Here is a 21,852-nt window from a genome sequence, read left to right as displayed (position 1 = left end):
GTAGTCCCCAACCTCAATATTCTATGGGTCCTGGAATTCAAGTGACGATGACAAAAACCCTGGCACTGGAGTGGACACATTTTTGCACATTGACTGGCAGTAAATGAGTTAAATACAAGGATTCCAGCTGTCGCTCGAAAATGGCTCGGGATCTTCACCCAGCCCGACTACACTACAGAGTCAAACAGCTCGCTCAACGATGCATTTTCCAAAATGTTGTATTTGCAAAAGACTTCCTCGGCAGTTTAATTTCACACTTGACGGGGGAGCCAAAATGCTCCGGAGACCAAAACGATTTATGTACAAGCAATTAAAAAGCGTATTTCCATAATACGGCGTGTCCCCTTAAGCACCGTTGCTTCTTTTGATGCACCAAATTGACGGATTTATTTTATTTTGGTAGTTTTTTTAAAAACATGGATCCGTGAAAGTCACTGCAACGGCTGCAGGGCTTCGGTTGGTGAACACCAAACATGCTCATTTCACAACAGGACGTATTTTGGACGATTTGTGCACATTTTTAAGATGTGTACGGCATACACGAAAGTTTGTCCGGGAAAATGTGTTAAATATAATTTTGAGATATTTTCGATTCATTTTCGTCATGAAATATCAGCAATAATGTTAATGATAACAAATATGGCTATTCGTAAAAAGCAAACAAGTCTGTGTGAAGTGGAATTTTATTTTGAAATCAGTTCAATAATTTTATTTTGAAATCAGAGCTATCCAGTCAAGTGGAATTTTAATTTGCAGTGGGTTCAATCCGGTCAAATGGAATTTTAGTGAGAAATCAGTTCAATCCGGTCAAGTGGAATTTTATTTTGAAATCAGTTCAATTCAGTCAAGTGTAATTTTATTTTTAAATCAGTTCAATCCGGTCGTGTGCAATTGTATTTTGAAATCAGTTATATCCGGTCAAGTGCAATTTTATTTTGAAATCAGTTATATCCGGTCAAGTGGAATTTTATTTTGAAATCAGTTCAATGCGGTCAAGTGAAATTTTATTTTGAAAACATTTGCATCCGGGCATGTGGAATTTTATTTCGAAATCATTTAAATCCGGTCAAGTGGAATTTCATTTTGAAATCAGTTAAATCAGGTCAAGTGGATTTTATTTTGAAATCAGTTCAATTCAGTCAAGTGTAATTTTATTTTTAAATCAGTTCAATCCGGTCAAGTGCAATTTTATTTTGAAATCAGTTATATCCGGTCAAGTGCAATTTTATTTTGAAATCAGTTATATCCGGTCAAGTGAAATTTTATTTTAAAATTAGTGAAATCCACTCAAGTTGAATTTTATTTTGAAATCAGTAAAATCTGGTCAAGTGAAATTTTATTTTGAAATCAGTTAAATCCGGTAAAGTGCAATGTTATTTTGAAATCAGTTAAATACAGTCCAGTGTTATTTTATTTTGAAATCAGTTGAATTAAACATTTTACCGGTTTTTTTTTTTCACCGTTATGTCATTCATATTTTTTTATAAACATTATACACTCACTCCAGTCCCCCGTCAGTACGTCCACCTTGGTAATGCTCCTGCATTACCTGCTGATTTCATCTCACAAATCGAACCATTCCCGAACTATATAAATATAAATGCATATGTTTCATAAATAGCACGCCTTTGATGGCTCTTCCGTGACTGTCAGATCTACCTGGCCAATCCGCCCCCCCACCCCCCATCCCCAAACCCCCTTCCAGCGTTTTCTCCTGGCCACTGTCAGCGGTTTAGATTAATGACAGTGATCAGTAAACTGAGGTTGCCCGCAGCTCACGCAAAGACGACGCCACTGTAAGGCGACGCGGGTGCGCATTTAAATGCAACACGTGGGCAATTTCATAAAAGATGTGCCCACCTTTTTTTTTTTTTTCAAAACGCCTCCAAGCTCATGCATATAAATCTTCACCGCATCACTCCTGGGGCTCACACACACACACACACACACACACACACACACATTCCCGTTTCAATGATTTTGTGAGGTCCGGATAACCAGATAAGGAGTGAGGACTACCATTGCTACTAAGTTGAGAGAACTAGTGTGACATTTGAACACTACATGTCACCCACATTTCCCACTTCAACTTCTTTAAAAACAACAAAATTAAAAGTGGGCTTGAAACTGAAATAACAGCAGGAGTGAGGTTTCTGAATGGGTACATTCAAAGTCCTCACCCCTGTTGTGAATTTGGTTAAAATATTGTTTTACTTTTTGTGGTTTTTACTCTCATTAACCACGAACACACAAACATAAACGTGCACAGTGAGTAAAAAGTGTGTGTATCCAAGTGAAATGAAAATACACACCAAAAAATCATTTTTGGTAAATTTGTGAGGACCTCTGAATATTTAACAGATGCATATATAGACCCTCTAGAAGCCTTTATACTGAAAAACTTGTGAGGACCGACCAAAACGTCCTCACTTGTCAAAAATGTCCTCACTACTATTAGTATAAAATGTGAGTGGTCCTCACAAGACTAGTCATACAAACATACACACACTCAAACGCACAGGAGAGGATCAATCAATGCTACAGCTATAATAAGATGAGCTTGGCATCCGAGCAGCTGATGTCGGAGCGCTGTGGATCCCCACACCTACGCGACAGTTGCATCATGGTAGTTTGTAAAAAAAAAAAAAACTACAAAATAAAATACAAATGAATAAAAAGCAAGCCGCCACCTTTCACCGAGGCCTCGTGACACAACACGTGGCAGACATTTTAGTTCAGTCGCATCCAATTTAGCCAAATTGTCGCCGCGTGTATCGGGCACTTAGGGAAAACAAACACACAGGTCTTCTAAAAGCTACCATTTTATCCCTTCAGGAAAAGAAAAAATGGACAAATGTATTACTGTCACTGATTGTAAGCAGGTTTACTTTCCACATTGACCGTGTTCAGTTGCTAACCAAAACAGCAGCGCTCACCTAGAGGTGTAAAAAGTCTCTTGGATGAATCGATAGCAAAGAGCGATCAGTCTTCCGGGGAGACAGACATGTGGTCGCTGCACAATGTCGGTCTGACAGCGTTGTTCAATCACGATAAATAAATGCGCAATTTTCACTCATTCACTGCCAGACGATGTGCAAAAATGTGTCCACTCCAGTGCCAGGGTTTTTGTCATCGTCACTTGAATTCCAGGACCCATAGAATATTGAGTTTGGGGACTACATCAACATTCAATTCAGCGTAAGAAACCTTAGACTGTCATCTTTCATCAGAAAAAAAAGAGTTGATTCCTAAGTTGGATGGGTCTGGAGTTATCTGAGCTTGAAATGGGGGTGGCTGTACCAAACACAACACAACACAACACATATTGGTTTATATAGCGCTTTAACAACAGATGAAGCTGGAACAAAGTGTGAACATGGACAAAGGGTTATGCTGCCCCCTCGTGGAAGTGAATAAAACATTGCTAAGAGGTCTCACCAACGCTTTATCAGCACCCCCGCGAGAAAAACCAAAACCCGAACAAATTCGGGAATGGCGCACCACGTCATGCTTTTCAATTCCCAAATAAATTTGGAAATAATATAATAATTATCATAATACATTTCATTTATAAGTGCCTTTCAAAACTGTCAAGGTGACTTTACAGTCACAAGATCAGTTTTTCTGTGGGTGAGCAGCGGCAGCCACACGCGCCAGCGTTCACTCAACCCAGAAGCAACTGAAATAGATGGAAAGCTAGCTAGCTAGCTCATAGATAGCCAACTAGCTAGCTAGTTAATAGCTAGCTAGTTAGATAGCCAGCCAAATAGCTGATAGACGACAAATAGCTAGCTAATAATAATATTACATTTAATTTCTAAGCGCCTTTCAAAACTTTCAAGGACACTTTACAGTCACTGGATTTTTTTTGTGTGTGTGGGTGAGCAGTGGCAGCCATTCGCACCAGCGTTCACTCTACCCAGAAGTAACACAGAAGCAAAGTTATGAAAGGAAGAGGAAAGGAAAAGCTAGCTAGGTAGCCAGCTTGGTTGCAAATAGATAGCTAGCTCGGTAGCTGGCTACGCAATTGTGAAATAATAGTAATAATAATAGCAGTATTTACCTTTTTTCCATGTTAGCGTTGTTTTTAAAGCCCTATAGAAAAACAATATGTACATATATATTGCATTGTATTTTGGACAGCCGCCCTCATTTCAAGCTCAGATAACTCCAGACCCATATAACTTCGGAATTAACTCTTTTTTTTCCGATGAAAGAAGAGAGGCTAAGGTTTCTAACGCTTAATTGAATGTTTATGTCGTCCTAAAACTCAATATTTTGTGGGTCCTGGATTTCGAGTGACAATGACAAAAACCCTGGCACTGGAGTGGACACATTTTTGCACATGTCTGACAGTGAATGAGTTAACAAGAATTTTGTTTTCGTATTTTTTACACCCTTCTGTCAAAATATTGCAAATAGCAAAGGCAGAATATTTCAACCTGACACCGCTCACCAAAGCCAAACATTCTCGCCTTCGAAAAACCAAATGCAAAAAAATGCAAATCCAACGTTTCAACGTCCCTAATTGATTCGCCCCAAAAAATGTCACAAGCAATCAACTGGGGGCAGGTGGGGGCATCGAAGCAGCTGCACACTTCCGATCCTAATTGAACGGAACTATCACTTTATCACTTTTTTTGACATTTTCATTTCACAGGCTTTTGTAAAAGTCCCATATAGCGACACACCAGAAACACACACAAAAACAAGTCGAGTTGCCAGCGCCAACTCCCTCAAAGCAAACTTGCACGCGGAACAGTAAAAAAAAGGAAGCAAAAAAAAAAAAACAAGCAGTGTCTTACCGGTGTGCGCCAGGCTGATCACGGCGATGGCGACGAAAGGGACGCCGTAGTTCCACACGAACGCGAGCGCCATAGTCGAATATTCCTCTTTCTTTCTTCTTCGTGTCCTTTTCTGCTTCTTTTTTTTGTTGTTGTTGTTGAGTCGTCGTTATTCCTCTTGTTGGCTTTGCGGGACGTCGGTGGACTCACTCGCACCGGCAACCTGCGCTCGTTCCGGCTGGGCTGATGCGCGCTCACGCTTGTGTGCTTGCCTACGTAGGGCGCGCGCGCGTCCGCTTGGGGACTCTTCTTACGGTTTGACTACGGCCACGCCCACTTTCTCTCTTTGCCGGAGTGTCAAAAGAGAGAGCGAAAGAGATCGAGACCGGTTGACGGCTCGGGCCGGTTTTTCCTGGTTCTGACTTTTGATAACAACGCCAGGGAGAGGCAAGAACCTGCCTGGAGCCGAAAGGGGGGGGGGGTAGATTGAGAATCAATGCACCGACCCCTTTCCTCTCCATAACGTGATTGATCGCCCTATGTTAATGCTACGCGGGGCAAATAAGAAATTTATTGCTAATACGAGCGAAGCGAGAGGTGGGAGTGAAACGGATTATTGGCGCTTTGGGTTATTTGTCTTTATATGCTGCGCATTAAAAGTGCGAAAAAGGACTTGGAAGAAAGTCGACGGTGACGTCACGTCTAGGTCCCATATTGTCTTAAGAGTCGACGAAGAGCTTTAGTATAAATTGGTAGTCTGTACTAAGCACAATGTTTTTTTATATATTTTTAATGTCTTTCTTGTTTTTTTAAACTATATAAATCAATATGTACTGTATTGTAATGGTTTCAACGCGGTATTTTTCAATGTTGTATCTTTGGCGCCCTCCACAGGCAACATTGAGGACTGCGTTAGCTCTCGCTTCGATTTCCAACTCGATTTGATATGCAAACAGAACCTTAATTTATTTTATGAATCGATTATGCCCACATCAATATCAATACCTATCAAAGTATGCCTTAAATATGACGTAGTATCTTGAATTGTTACTTTGACGGCTACTCCGTGTTGGGTATGAATGGGAGAAACTAAACGTCACATCCCAAATAGCGTCGAGTTCAAAGCTCCGTTTATTTGGTCCGTTTCAAGTAAATTTGCTTGATTTAAATTAATTTAAAAAGAATTAACTCATGACACCCAAATTTGTTTTTGTTTTTTGTTTTTTATCACAAAGAAGAAAACCACAGATATTTAAAAAAATAGATATGATGTCATAACATTTTTATTTTTTTCTTGATGGTAGCGAACGTGGAGGTGAAAAATGGGGAGCTGATTTGATTCGTGTACATTTCAAGTGCCTCTCATTTCGCCATGCGATGAATCTTTATCTCCTTAAGTGGAACCCTTGAGAATGTATTTCCCCTCCACCCCCCAAAAAAAAATATTATTGAGTGTTTGTTCCTTTTTCGACATAAATTCTGCCCCCCCCCCCACCCCCACCCCCCAGCCCACACAGCCCTCTTTTGTGCCAAAATCGTCCCGGCAGCAGATTGGTCATTGTCAGAGAGTAATGAGCGGAAAACACCTGCTTGTGCGTACTAAAACTTCCTCTTCTTCATTCCCGGGCCGCGTGACAAAGCATATGCGGACTACGCGGACAAAACAAGGCGAGCGTGACGGCGGCAAGCTTTGGCAACCGAGGCCTCACCGTTACATGAGCCATCGCGTCTCCTGACGGGAATCCATTTGGCAAAATATTTTGGAAATGGGAGTCACGCAAAGATGTCACCAGACATATTTGCAGATAAAAAAAAAACAATATATTTATGATTTTCTATATTCAGTTTGAATTCAACACTTTCGCAAACTAATCTTTAGGAAAATCAGTGGCGGGCCGGGCATGTCACTCCTAGGCCTTCAGTAGTGCTATGTCTGAATCAATCTAAAGCTGCAAATGTGGTGTGATTTACTACACGTCCACTAGAGGGTGCTGTATGTTAGGAAATAACTTGTGACTAGCATAAATTTAATAAATACTGTCATAAAATTGTTTGAATGTTGACTATGAATGTGTGGATTCATGATAACCGCATAAAATTGCAATATTATTTGCTATTTTTGCTAGCTTCGGAGCTGTCCAACTTTTCTCAATGATGTCCTTCTATTCTTGAAAATTCCTTCTTGAAAATGGCTTTAACAGTAAATCTCCAACCAAAGCCATTTTTTCTCTTTCAGCCTTCATTTTAATGGTTTCCTATGGGAAATTATTTTTCAGGGATACACACTTTTCACCTTACACACTGTCTGGGAACCAATTAAGTTCGTAAGCCAAGGTATCACTGTATTATAAATATAAAAATCTTATCTGCTTATAAACCTGTACAATAGAAGTCTTATTAAAACCCTATACAGTGAGACCTCAACTTACAAACACCTTATCTTACAAACTTTTTGTCTTACAAATGTCAAATGTATGAAAATTAAACCTTATAATAAGCACTATTTTCATAATACACACCCACCACGGCTGGCGGAGTGATCTTTGGCGGAAGCACACGACCGAACAGCACCAGAGGTTCAGTTTCCAACAGTCCTTATGGAAGGTGACTCTCCTTCCATAAGCCATCAACGACCATCAAAAAGGTCAATAAAACTTTATTTTACAGCACAGTTTATTTCTTTAATTACAGTCCTCATGTAATGCGACTCTCCTTCCAAACAGCAATTCCCTTTGACCTTCGACCTCCAACGCCATTCCATCAAGCCATAAATGATGTAAATAAAGTGACTTTATGATACAATGTGTATTTCTTTCATTACAATACAATAGCACATTTATTATACATAGAATAAGGTATGTTGTGTGTAGTTTTAAGGCTTATTTAGTTGAAAAGTATATTTTATGGAAACTCGGGAACGTATTATTCCCATTTTAATGGTTTCCTATGGGAATTTGTTTTTTGAGATACACACTTTTCGCCTTACACACTCTGTCTGGGAACCAATTAAGTTTGTAAGTTGAGGTCTCTTTGTACATGAATATATTCTATCCGGAAGCAATTGTCCACGGATTCATCCACAGGCCAACCGCAAAGGTGAAACGGTCACGATTCAGTACCGTCGTCGCAAGTCGAGCTACGCCGCATCAAAACCGCACGAAAATAAGTTTTGTTTCACAGTTGGTGCACAGTTGAAGCCTTTTGAACCCACTGTTCGCTTCACATATAGAACTTCTTCAAGGACCACCCCCCCCCCCCCCCCCCCCCCCCCCCCCCCCCCCCCCCCGAGGCGTGAAGCTACAATAAGTCTGTGTAGTTTGAGCTGAGAAACGTTTACAGTGTGTAAAACATTCAGCGTTGCTCAACGGGCGCTTGAATAATCAGTTTAATAACATTATCCCGGCGGTGCGTGGACACACGGGATGTTAATGAAGTGTCACTGTTAAACTGCCACTTTGCCCAGTTTATTAACAGCGGCCTGCCGTTAGCCACGAACGGATAATAAAAGTAGCATAAAAACCAAACATAATTTCGGCCAACAAACGTGATGAAACCATCCGTCCTCAGACCACGTTGGTGTTCGTTAGCGCCGACAATGAAGAATAAAAAAAAAAAATAGATGAACTTGTTGTCCGTGACGATTCTTTTTCGGAATTAGAAATGAGAACAAAAGTCATTTATTTGAGCAATCTGGGCTACTAATATATGAGTGCATTTTCAAGGGTATCTGACTTTTTTCTACAAAGTGTTATTTGCACCGAGAGTATTTATGTGTGACTTTCGATTAGCTACACTTGCGTACACATCTAATGACATCCAATACGCGAGACCGAGGAGCCAATTCTGCCTGCGTAAAAATAAGGCTCAGTTTTGAGTGACACGTTGCCAGGATTATTAATTTTCAAAGTATGCCAGGCTGTTTAAACACTAGCTTGTGGGCCATACTTGGAATCAAAAAATAGCTGAACTCATGAATGAAAATGCGAACAAAAGTGGTGCTTAACTAACAACTGGCTAGTTAGTTAGCTAATTAATTGGTTAGTTAGTTAATTGGCTTATTAGCCAGTTTAACACTTAATAAATTAGTTGGGTGTTGATGTAACTAGCTTGTTAGCTAGCTAACAAGATAACTAGCTAGAAGTTTCCTGCTATCTAATGGACGAAAATGCTAACGAAAAAGTTGTGCTCCTCAAAGAGTACGACCACTAGTTAGTGATACCTTGGCTTACGAACTTAATTGGTTCCCAGAAAGTGTGTGTATTCCAAACATTAATTTCCCATTAGAAAACAATAAAATGAGAATAATCCGTTCCCAGGTCCCCATAAAACATAATTTACAACTAAATAAGCCTTAAAATTACACATAATATACCGTATTTTATGTATAATAAATGTGCTATGGTATTGTTTTGAAAGAAATAAACTGTACTATATAGTAAAGTCGTTTTATTTACCTTTGTGATGGTCGTTGATGGCTTGATGGAATGGATAGCTTTTTGCATAAAGTGTCCCAAGGAGCTCTGGGTTGTACATCTTGGAATTTGTGATATTGCAACAGCAACAGATGCAGGCAGACACACTAGAAACTTCATTAATAGCTGGTTCCCTTGCTTGTATGCTTTCTTCAAATTGTACAGATGGCTTGTGCGGGTTATTTGTGGAGCCTGATTGATGTGATATTTTAACCTTCCAGTCTACACTCTGCCTTTGAACTATCAATAAAGTTGAAACGAGTCTAAATTTCACTGTGTTTTCTATCCATTTTCTCACCATTTCACGTTTGTTTGTTTTCACTATTGTTTTTTGTTTCAAGCTCTGTCGTCTCCCTATCATGTGTGTGTGTGTGTGTGTGTGTGTGTGTGTGTGTGTGTGTGTGTGTGTGTGTGTGTGTGTGTGTGTGTGTGTGTGTGTGTGTGTGTTTCTTTTTCTGTAACCCCTCCCCCCACTTACTTACTTGTGTGCTGCTGCGTGTGACCCCTCCCTCCTCGACCACGGATCTTGACCAATCACGTGCGGCTTTAACCGAAGACTGGGAGCGGGTAATAAAGGAAAAAAAAGTCGGCTGCCATTTGCAGCTCCTTGTTAGGACACATCACTCATTGTGGCGCTCCGTGTGTATCCCAAAAAATAGTTTGTATGCCAAGATTAAATTCTCGTGGATTTAACGTTCGTAAGCCGAAAAGTTCGTGAGCTGAAGCGTCCGTAAGCCGAGGTATCACTGTACTCCGAATCCAACTTGTTTTCGATTTAAAGTGTTTATGCTTTGAAAAGTGCTTCGCCACATGTGTGTGCGGACTCCCACTGATTGTACATTTATGCTGTTTATTAATCATAATGCACTCTAATATACGCAGGCGGCTGCGGCGGCTGTGGGCGGTCTGGAAAATATTGCTGATCAAATCAACAATCTATGAGCGCAGAGGTCGTACAAAAGCTACTGGAAAAGGGTTAAATGCTGTCATGGGAACGCCACGAAGACATCAGGCGCAAATCAACAAGACCCCGACATGAGCTTGCCGTTGGAAAAACGGCTGAGAAAACTGATTTTCGAGTGCCTAAAAGCGGCTAACAATGTTAAGAATGGATAGCTCATCACTCGTCCACGCCGCCGGGAGAAAATTGCCTGCCTTTTGTCCCCCCCCGCAAAGCAATCATTCACACTTTCCCATATTTCTATTGTTTTTTTTTTTTTTTTTTTTCTTCAGCTGGCTACTTCTTTTGATTTCTGTGCATCCAATCCGTAGCGTCTCGGTCACTCACCCGCGAGCTCATCATCGATAAGCATCAGAGTGGCTCTTAAGTAGCCACCTGACACCATTCGTCACTCTCTGTCCGCGCACTCCATCTTTTCAGCCGCTGGGCATCATACGGCGACGAGAGGCTGTTTGTCTCCGTCGGTGGAGTGGAGAGCTTCTGTGCTGTCCTTGTAGATGGGATTGGTTTGGGATCTGTCATCATCGCTAAAGGAAGCGAAACCCCCCAATTACCCCCCACCCATAAAAAAAGACAGGTGAACTCTATGAAGAGGCTCCAAAGACTTGAGAGACATTGCTAGTCTCCGAAATTACCCGAAAAATCCTGTGAACACCCGACACACCATCACTATCAACCCCCCCCTCCCAAAAAAGTAATTGTCCTTTGTTTTTATTTATTTATTTATTTATTTAGTTAGTTAGTTAGTTAGTTGTTTACTTACTTACTTACTTACTTACTAACCTACTTACTCACATACTACCCTACTTACTTACTTACTAACCTGCTTACATACTAACCTACTTACTAACCTACTTACTTACTTACTTACTTACTTACTTACTAACCTACTTAGTAACCTACTTACTTACTTACTTACCTATTTACTAACCTACTTACTCACTTACTAACCTACTTACTTACTTACTTACTAACCTACTTAGTAACCTACTTACTTACTTACTTACCTATTTACTAACCTACTTACTCACTTACTAACCTACTTACTAACCTACTTACTCACTTACTAACCTACTTACTAACCTACTTACTTTCTTACTTATTAACCTACTTACTTACTAACCTACTTACTCACCTACTTACTTACTAACCTACTTAGTAACATACTTACTTACTTACTTACTAACCTACTTAGTAACCTACTTACTTACTTACTTACTTACCTATTTACTAACCTACTTACTCACTTACTAACCTACTTACTAACCTACTTACTCATTTACTAACCTACTTACTAACCTACTTACTTACTAACCTACTTACTTACTTACTTATGTACTTACTTACTTACCTATTTACTAACCTACTTACTCACTTACTAACCTACTTACTAACCTACTTAGTAACCTACTTATTTACTTACTTACTTACTTACCTATTTACTAACCTACTTACTCACTTACTAACCTACTTACTAACCTACTTACTTACTTATTAACCTACTTACTTATTTTTATTAACCTACTTACTCACCTACTTACTAACCTACTTAGTAACCTACTTACTTACTTACTTACTTACTAACCTACTTAGTAACCTACTTACTTACTTACTTACCTATTTACTAACCTACTTACTCACTTACTAACCTACTTACTAACCTACTTACTCACTTACTAACCTACTTACTAACCTACTTACTTACTAACCTACTTACTTACTAACTTATGTAATTACTTACTTACCTATTTACTAACCAACTTACTCACCTACTAACCTACTTACTAACCTACTTAGTAACCTACTTACTTATTTACTTACTTACTTACTTACCTATTTACTAACCTACTTACTCACTTACTAACCTACTTACTTTCTTACTTATTAACCTACTTTCTCACCTACTCACTTATATATATATATATATATATGAACCCTATAGTGGTGTGAAAGTGCGCATACATCGCCATCAAGTTGAAATTTTAACACAATGGCTGCAAAGCGGCAAGGTTGTAAGGAATGTTAACGCTCATAATTGTCTTGGGATTGAGGTAACTGTAAAGGCTCAAGAAGAAGGCTACTTTTACTTGGGCTCCATAAATATGCATGAGTCCGGCAATTTGCTATGAAAATGCTAATTTTCCCGCACATGTGGAGACGAGGTCAACGAGTCGAGCGGCGACGGGGGTCGCGGTGCGCATTAAGTCGCTGTCGCCGGGCAACTTTGACGTGACTTCCATTAATGTTTCGCTGCCGGGGTGCTTTTGACACTTCAAATAGTCGCAATGACTTAAAGCCGCTGTTAATAGGTTGGTGGCGAAGGGCCGCGCGGGAGCGCATATGCGAGGGCGGGCAGGTCGCCCGGACCTGCCGGGATGCGCTTTTATATCCGGCGCGCACACAAAAGACGCGATAAGGGGGAACAGCGGCACACCGACCGCAGCTGATGAGGACAAGCGTCGACATGCACTCTTGCACAAAAGGTTGCTTCCCTCTCAGTAGCGTAGGCGGCGCCTGTTTGCTGATGAAACATTTCACAAACATGGACTGTGTGGGACGATGAGGAGGTAGTTATATAATTATCTAAACATAATATACAGTAAAGAATCAGAATCAGAATCAGTCCGAAAAAATATCGATATAACCGGGACTATCGATATATCAGACCCTGTTTGCATGTAATTTTCTCCGTGCGTGCATAGAAATAGTATCGATATAACCGGGACTATCGATATATCCGATATCGATATAACGAGACTTTACTGTATCTTGAAATAAAAAAAAAATGCAATAGCAAGAAATAAAGTGAGCATTACGTCAGAATTTTAAGAGCAGAAAGCGGCAATTTTTCCAGCCTTGAAATTTTGGCACGTTGCGAGAATTCATTTGACATTTTTAAGTTTTGAGCAGGCAGTTGCGATTTGGTAAGAGAGGAGGGAAGAATATAAAGCTACGAGTGAATGGGAATGAAATCAGCATTTTAGCATAAAAAGTAGACATTTACGACAATAATAATAACAATAATATTTACTGTTACTGTTTGACGACACAGCGGAACGTTTTTAATACCAAAAAATATTGCATTCCTAAAAAGAGTTATGTTGTTTTTGATGAAAAGTAAAGGACAACCGACATCACTTTTTTGTTTCCTAACTGACATCAGAAAAACGTTTTAGAGCATCTAAAATATATGATATTTTTTGTCAAATGCAAAACACCAATACAAATGACTTAAAGTGTCCACAATCTGCCAAAAAAATGAACCCGGAAGTGGCCAGTTTCAATGGTCCCGCCGCCTTGTTCGTGACGTCGCCCCAAGACGTCTTGCCTTGCTGGAGAATAAAAACAATGGCTTCAGATTCGGAGAATATGCTTTCTTGTTACTCATCCAGTTATGAATATGATTCAAATAGTTCTGAAGAGGAAAGCATACATGTTTGCAATCAATTAAATAATTCATTCCGTGCCATTTTGAGGCAACATTGGGGGGGAAATGTAGCACCAAAAAGTGGCAGAAAATTGAGACAAAGCTGCATGTAAGGAATTGATCAGCCCGTTTCCACAGGCTGGTAAATTCCTTACACGGAGCTTTGTCGACCTCTTCTGCCTCTTTTTGGTGCAATATGAAGTTTTCAGACCAAACAAGTACAGCAAAACGCATTGATGTGATGGAAGGACTGCTACAATGTGTCCTTTTTTCGTTCAGGGGCGTTCCTTCAGTGCCGTAACGTGAGGACTCGTCACCAACTCAAAAACAAGACTTCCGGAATATTCAGCGCAAGTCTTAAAACATAAAATATAGCTATATGCAGTGGAATCTTTGTAAAATATCATTTGAAGCCATTTTACAAATTATGGACACATGTTCGGAGACATCGGTTGTACCCATTTTGATTAACTTGTTGATGCCAACTATCTTGAAATGAAACGACTAGACTAATTTAACATAACGTCACATCGGAAGATTCCCGTCGAGATATTGCGCATCACTTACACGGGTTTAACCTTGGCTCGCTTCATCCTGCGGTAGATGCACACGCTCATGGCGAGCATCGAGATGCTGCAGGTCGCCATCCAGGACATCATCAGCACTAGACCGCCCAAGTCAGTATCGAATTGTCTGCCGTTTTCTGCGGATCAAAGTCGTGGAGGCGTCAAGTGGAATCATATAATAATAATAATAATAATAATAATAATAATAATAATAATAATAATAATAATAATAATAATAATAATAATACACGGGTAATAATAATACACGGATATGAATTTGGGAAACCCATTAGAATGTTTAAATCCCTTCAAATATTACATATAGAGCACAAAGCAAATTAATGAATAACTCGTTTTCAAATCTGAAGTCAAGAATAATGACTTTTATTGTGGTTGACATCCAAAAATATGAAATTTTGGCTTAGATTTTAGCAATCATCATAGAATTTAACAAGTTTGATTTGCTTTCGCGGGCCGAAAAAAATGATGTGACGGGCCGGATTTGGCCCGCGGGCCTTGACTTTGACACCTGTGCACTATAGCCAGCAGGAAAATTCGCTGATGTCACTTTATTTGTATTTTTTTTTTAACAAATCCACCTGCCGCTTTTCCGACACAAGTGTGACATTCCAGAGCCCTTCAAGGATGAAAAGTCATTATCAGCAACCCCAAGAGATTTCCTGTTTAATTAGCAGAAGCGCTCCGAGGAGAAGCGAGTGGAAATCCGAGAGTCAATTGCCGCAGTCGTACGATCTCCCTCATAATAAATAACGCACGGTGGCTTGATGACACTTTTAGTGCGTGAGCGAGGACGGCGTTTGAAAACGGGCCGACGAATCCCAACGCGGCCGTCCTCTCGCAGGTCACCGATAAAGATGATGGAGACAGATGAGGCGCTCTAATTGGATTAGTCGAAAATGTTGTCCTGAAATTAGCGACAAAAACGAAAGACAGTTTTGCCTGCCGGGAAGAAGACGACGCGTCGACCCGGCGGGAACACCACCAGACTGCGTTTTCAATCGACGTGACTTGGACGACTTTCACGTTTCATTACGCTCGTCTGCGATCAGGCGCTTTGGGGAGGTGACGCAAGGCTTGCAACGGAAAACAGAGGGAACATTTGTGCCGTTCCTTCTGGTGTGTGAGCCTCGGCCACCTCGGTGGGGTCGTAAAAAACATATGGAGTTGACGACGGCTACAGGTTACTCTTGCGTAAGCTGCGGTAATATTGCGTGATCCTTGCGGAGGATAAAGAATGCATGCTTGTGAGAGTTGCTATATTATCTGTATCCACGTGTGGGTCCTTATGTTTTCAATATCTGTTGCTTTAAGGCTTGTAAAACAGCAAGCGTCAATGCTAACGGTTAGCGCGATGTGGTATTATTGCTCATTCCTTGCAGAGGATAAAGAATGCCTGCCTGTGAGCATTGTTATATCATCTGTCTACACACGTGGGTCTTTATGTTTCAAATATCCTTTGCTCTAAGGCTTGTGATAATAATAATAATAATAATAATAATAATAATAATAATAATAATAATAATACAGTAAAGTCTCGTTATATCGATATTCAAGGGAGTCCGAAAAAATATCGATATAACCGGGACTATCGATATATCCGACCCTGTTTGCATGTAATTTTCTCTGTACGTGCATAGAAATAGTATCGATATAACCGGGACTATCGATATATCCGATATCGATATAACGAGACTTTACTGTATTAATAATAATACATTTCATTTCTAAAATAACAGACATCAATGCTAACGGTTAGCATGATGCAGTAATATTGTTCATTCTTTGCAGAGGATAAATAAGGCATGCATGTTCGCACGTTTATATTATCTGTCAACATGTGTCCGTCTTTGTTTCAAATAACGGTTGCTCCAAGGCTTGTAAAGCAACAAGTGTCAATGCTAACGATTAGCATGATGTGGTAATATTGCTCATTCGTTGTAAAGGATGCATGACTGTGAGCGCTTTTATATTATCTGTCTACATGTGTCGGTCTTTATGTTTCAAATAACGGTTGGTCTAAGAATTGTAAATCAGCAATGCTAACGGTTAGCATGATGCGGTAATATTGCTCATTCCTTGCTGAGGATAGAGAATGCATGCCTGTGAGTGCTTTTATACATCTGTCCACATGTGTCGGTCTTTGTTTCGAATAACGGTTGCTCCGAGGCTTGTAAAACAAGTGTCAATGCTAACGATTAGCATGATGTGGGAATATTGCTCATTCTTCGCTGAGGATAAAGAATACATGCCTGTTAGTGTGTTAATATATCTGTCCACATGGGTCGGTCTTTGTTTCGAATAACTGATGCTCTAAGAACAGCGCTTAGAAATTAAATGTATTATTATTATTATTAAAACAGCAAGCATCAATGCTAACGGTTAAAATGATGTGGTAATATAGCTCATTCCTTGCAGAGGATAAAGAATGCATGGCTGTGAGTGCTTTTATATTATCTGTCTACATGTGTCAGGTCGTTATTTTTTCAAATGACGGTTATGCAAGACCCCTCGCGGGTTTGTCTCACCGGGCAGTACGACGAGGCTTATGTCGCGCATTTTTTGGAGGGAGGCGGTGGGATGCTCGGCCATACACGTGTAGACGCCGCTGTCCGACAGGCTCACATTCCTTAGCGTCAACACCGGCGAGGGAAGGATCCAGTCGTCACCCTGAAAGGGGAAGAGGAACGGAAAGTTCAAGTGGTTGAATGTGTGCTAGCTTCATGCTAGCGTAGAATGCTCAATGGAGAGTTTGCTGATTTTGCAATGGAGTGAACGCTGGAGCGAATGGCTGCCGCTGCTCACCCGCACCCAAGAAAAAATCCTGTGACTGTAAAGTGACCTTGAGAGTTTTGAAAGGTGCTTATAAATGAAATGTATTATTATTATTATTATTATTATTATTATTATTATTATTATTATTATTATTATTATTATTACTACTATGCTATTTCTCTAAATTTCAAGCTAATACTATTGACAATACTCGCAGGGAACAGCGACTTCTAACTCATTCGCTGCCATTCCCGAATTGATTGAAAAGTGTGACGTGAAGCGCCATTCCCGAATTTGTTTGGGTTGTGGCTTTTCTCGCGGGGGTGCCGATAAAGCGCTGGTCAGACCTCTGGCAATGTTTTTCCCCCTCCACGAGGGGGCCTTTTGTCCATGCTAACGCTTTGTTACAGCTTCAATGTATGTATTGTATTGTATTTGGTTACAACCGCCCCCATTTCAAACTCAGATAACTCCAGACCCATATAACTTAGGAATTAACTCTTTTTTTTCTGATGAAAGAAGAGAGTCTAAAGTTTCTTACGCTGAATTGAATGTTTATGTAGTCCTAAAACTCAACATTCTGTGGGTTCTGGCATTCGAGTGACAATGACAAAAACCCTGGCACTGGAGTGGACAAATTTTTTGCACATCGTCTGGCAGTGAATGAGTGAAAATGGCGCATTTATTTATCTTGATTGAACAACGCTGTCAGACCGATATTTTGCAGCGACCACATGTCTGTCTCCCCGGAAGACTGATCGCTCTTTGCGATCGATTCGCCCAAGAGACTTTTTACGCCTCTCGGTGAGCGCTGCTGTTTCGGTTAGCAACTGATCAATATGGAAACAAGACCTGCTTACGAATGGTGACACTAACACAATTGTCCATTTTTCCTTTCCTGACAGGATAAAATGGCGGCTTTTAGAATACATGTGTGTTTGTTTTCCCGAAGTGCCCGATACACGCGGCCACAATTTGGCTAAATTGGATATGACTGAACTAAAATGTATACCACAGTGTGGTTTGTTGTCCTCCTACGAGGCCTCGGTTGAAAGGTGGTGCGTTGCTTTTTACTCCTGGCAGTGAATGAGTTAACAACGGTTAAAACAGGCGACTACACGGAAAGCTTGTAAACTTGACAAACTCCTAAAAATAATAACCAACTATTTTTTTTCTTCGACGTTGTGAACGATGCAAAACAATGCCCGGCTTGCTACGAGTCAACAACCTAGATAATCAGCAATGCGGCAGCGGTAGCGTTAGCGGTAGCGCCGTCGACGACGGCGTGCGCGGGCGTTACAAGGCGTAATGAGATGGCAAGGGAGCAAAGGGATGAATCCTGACACGGAAATAGCTTTCACTATTAGCAGACAAACAAATCAGCAGCCAAACAAATGCGGCGGTGGTGCTAAGGAGCAACACAACAACAACCCGCGAAAAGAAAAAAAAACAAAACGATTTAGCTCCTGGGAGCTAACACGCCTGCCAAAAAAGAGGCAATTTCAATTGGAAGGCATTAGAATTAAGAGGATTGCCCCCCGCCCCCGCTAAAAAAGGAACAAAAACGCCAGGGTTAGCCAAAGTAGCATTTTGTATGCAAATCTCCAAGCTGGCAAAGGCAACGGCTGCCCGATTGTGTTGGTTTCACGTTGTTATTACCGCCGGGCGGGCTGCTACTGTTGCGCCCACGCTTTGCTGTCTGTCAAAAATAAGGGGTGGGGGGTGATGCTAGGATGCTAGACGTGCATTCACACGGCCGAAAACCCGACGTGACCCGGGCGACTGGGGGACTGGCAAAGCTGTCAATCACGTTGACAGGCGACCGGGGAGGAAACACACGCGGTTAGCATTACATAACACAATAACAGACGACAGAGGGTGAGGATACCTCGGCTTACGAACGCTTTAGCTAACGAACTTTTCGCCTCACGAACATTAAATTTGCGAGAGTAGAATCTTGCCATACGAACTACAGTAAAGTCTCGTTATATCGATATTCAAGGGAGTCCGAAAAAATATCGATATAACCGGGACTATCGATATATCCGACCCTGTTTGCATGTAATTTTCTCCGTGCGTGCATAGAAATAGTATCGATATAACCGGGACTATCGATATATCCGATATCGATATAACGAGACTTTACTGTAGTTTTCGGGAAACACACATTGTGGCTGGCGGACTATTTTTCCACACCTCCTTTCTTTCAGTGTATTCAGTGCAGACGTGGTTTGTTATTAAGTGGATACCCCACCACAGGCTATTGTTCAGCCGAAGAGGACACAAAACAAAATTACGGTGGAGCAGAAGAAGGAGATCATTGAGAAACACGAACGAGGTATGCGTTTATGTGATTTAGGGTCGCAGTACCAGTATGCTAAGTCGACCATTGCTACCATCCTTCGGAACAAGGAAGGTATTTAAGGTGCGTGTGTTGCTACGGGTCTTTCCGTGTTGTCTAAGCAACAGTCTCAGGCAATAGAAGAGGTTGAAAAACGTCTGGTAATTTGGATTAACTTTAAGCGTCGTACAGGGATTCATAGTGTCATTCGTCATGGTGAGGCAGCCAGTTCTGACGATAAAGCATCCGAAGCTTACAAGGGATCATTCCTCAAGATGGTGGAAGTAGAAGGCTACGTTCCTCATTACGTGTTTAATGCTGATGAAACTGGCTTTTTCTGGAAAAAGATGCCTAACCGGACTTTCGTTACACAGGAAGAGAAGTCCTTCCCTGGGCATAAGCCTATGAAACATAGGCTAACACTTCTTCCTACAGTCCTTATGGAATTTAGGAACAGTAACTCCCTCTCTCCCACCTCCTCCCACTCCATTCCATCAAGCTATCAACGACCATCACAAAGGTAAATAAAATGATTTATTATCCAGTACAGTTTATTTCTTTCATTAAAATACAATATCACATTTATTATACATAAAATAAGGTATATTTTGGTGTAGTTTTAAGGCTTATTTAGTAGAAATTTATGTTTTATGGGGACCTGGGAACGGATTATTCTCATTTTCAATAGTTTCCTATGGGAAATTAATGTTTGGAAGACACACTTTTCGCCTTGCACACACTTTCTGGGAACCAATTAAGTTCGTAAGCTGATGTATCGCTGTAGTCATGAAAAAAAAACTACAAGAATATTTTGCGGTATGTGGACTAGGGTTGAAAAAGTACCATACCGCAATCGTGGCCCAGCGAAGACATGAATGATGATGTCGACGCTGCCTTGACTTTTGACCCGCCTCCCCCTGGTGTAATCAATACCGTTATCGATTTGACATTTTCTATTGTCTGCCTTGGCCTCTGACGTTGACTTTGAAGGTAGTGTGCATCTGCCAATTCATCAAATGTGGCCAGCTTGGCACATTCATGTCATGCCGCGTCACATTCGTTTCCCTCGAGCTGCGGCTCCCTGCGCAGGCGTGTGAATAATTCAAGGTTTTGTTGTTTTTTTTGCCCCGAGAGTCAAATGAAAGCGGCATTGCTTTAAAGTCGACCTCGATGGGGTTTGATGCTTTCTTGTCGCGGCATGGAATCGAAGCGGATTTACGCGTGACAGGGAGATGTGAGACAATCTCTTTTTGTCAGTGGGTACAACAGCTTTGTGTTTTGCTGTCAACATTTAGCTTGTAGCAGATGTGCACATTTCACCATGACGTCCCTGATCCATTGGTGAAAAGGACGCCTTGATCCTCTCCTGTCTCATCTAGAACTTCTTCATACAATAAAGAGGCTTCAGAAAGTGCTTAAGATTGAATCACTGTCTATATGTCTTTTGCATTGTGTCACGTTTTTTTTTTTTTTTTTTGCTATTTTGACTTCAAGATGACTTAGCGTCCCGGTACCAGTATGCTAAGTTAACCATTGCTACGTGTGGCTAAGGGTGATTCTGTGTTGTCTAAGCAACGGTCTCCGGCAATAGAAGAGGTTGAAAAACTTCTGTTGATTTGGATAATGAAAAGCAGCTAGCAGGGGACAGTGTGAGTTAGGGTATTATCGCAGAGAAAGCACGGCAAGTTCACTCGGATGTCATCAACAGGCAACTACATCAACGACCATCACAAAGGTAAATAATAAAAGTACAGTTTATTTATTTAATTGCAATACAATAGCACATTTATTATACATAAAATAAGGTATATTTCGTGTCGTTTTTAAGGCTTATTTTGTTGAAAATTATGTTTTATCGGGACCTGGGAACGGATTATTCTCATTTTTAATGGTTTCCTAAGGGAAATTAATGTTTGGAAGACACACTTTTCACCTGACACACACTTTCTGGGAACCAATTAAGTTTGTAAGCCAAGGTATCACTGTATATTTTTAAAACAACACAGTACAAAACTACCAGAAAGTAAAAATGTAAAAACCTATCTAATGGGAGAAGCTATAGATGTCAATCACTTGTAGAATAACCATCACAAAGGTAAATAAAAAAAGTACAGTTTCTTTCTTTAATTACAATACAATAGCACATTTATTATACATAAAATAATATATATTTTGTGTCGTTTTTAAGGCTTATTTTGTAGAAAAGTATGTTTTATGGGGACCCGGAAATGGATTATTCACATTTTAATGGTTTCCTATGGGAAATTAATGTTTGGAATACACACTTTTTGCCTTCCACTTTCTGGTGTAAAATTAAAAAAAAGTTAAAGTTGAAGTCTCACCTTCTTATACCAACTATAGTTGGGCTCTTCTGAACAGGGGGCCAAGCATTTGAGTGCCACGTCGTCTCCTTGCTGTACATGAATCTCCTGTGACAGATCCAGGATGTTGTCAAAGCCCTCTCTGGAAAAGTGCACCTCTTCCAAGTCTACAATAAAACAGATTTAA

The 21,852-nt window shown here is 40.5% G+C and overlaps 2 protein-coding genes across 2 annotated transcripts in view; both read right to left on the bottom strand.

Annotated features, from left to right (window-relative positions):
• The window catches only part of cadm4 (cell adhesion molecule 4), a 218,583-nt gene extending 213,517 nt beyond the window's left edge, over positions 1–5,066 (bottom strand). The window contains exon 1 of the mRNA XM_088998548.1: positions 4,806–5,066. Within this exon, the coding sequence (XP_088854674.1) occupies positions 4,806–4,878 (73 nt within the window). The 5' untranslated portion in view covers positions 4,879–5,066. The remainder of the gene's footprint in view (positions 1–4,805) is intronic.
• Positions 5,067–8,080: 3,014 nt separating this feature from the next.
• LOC148897056 (uncharacterized) overlaps positions 8,081–21,852 on the bottom strand; it is a 19,140-nt gene continuing 5,368 nt past the window's right edge. The window contains 4 exon segments of the mRNA XM_088997861.1: positions 8,081–10,744; positions 14,212–14,347; positions 16,757–16,898; positions 21,687–21,832. Coding sequence (XP_088853987.1) covers positions 10,648–10,744; positions 14,212–14,347; positions 16,757–16,898; positions 21,687–21,832 — 521 coding nt within the window. The 3' untranslated portion in view covers positions 8,081–10,647.

This window comes from Hippocampus bargibanti, linkage group LG06 (assembly GCF_051943395.1).
Source record: "Hippocampus bargibanti isolate YZ-2025 linkage group LG06, ASM5194339v1, whole genome shotgun sequence".
Classification (NCBI taxonomy): Eukaryota; Metazoa; Chordata; class Actinopteri; order Syngnathiformes; family Syngnathidae; genus Hippocampus; species Hippocampus bargibanti.
The sequence above is the reverse complement of the archived record's forward strand: the minus strand, read 5'-3'. Positions and strand labels throughout refer to the sequence as shown.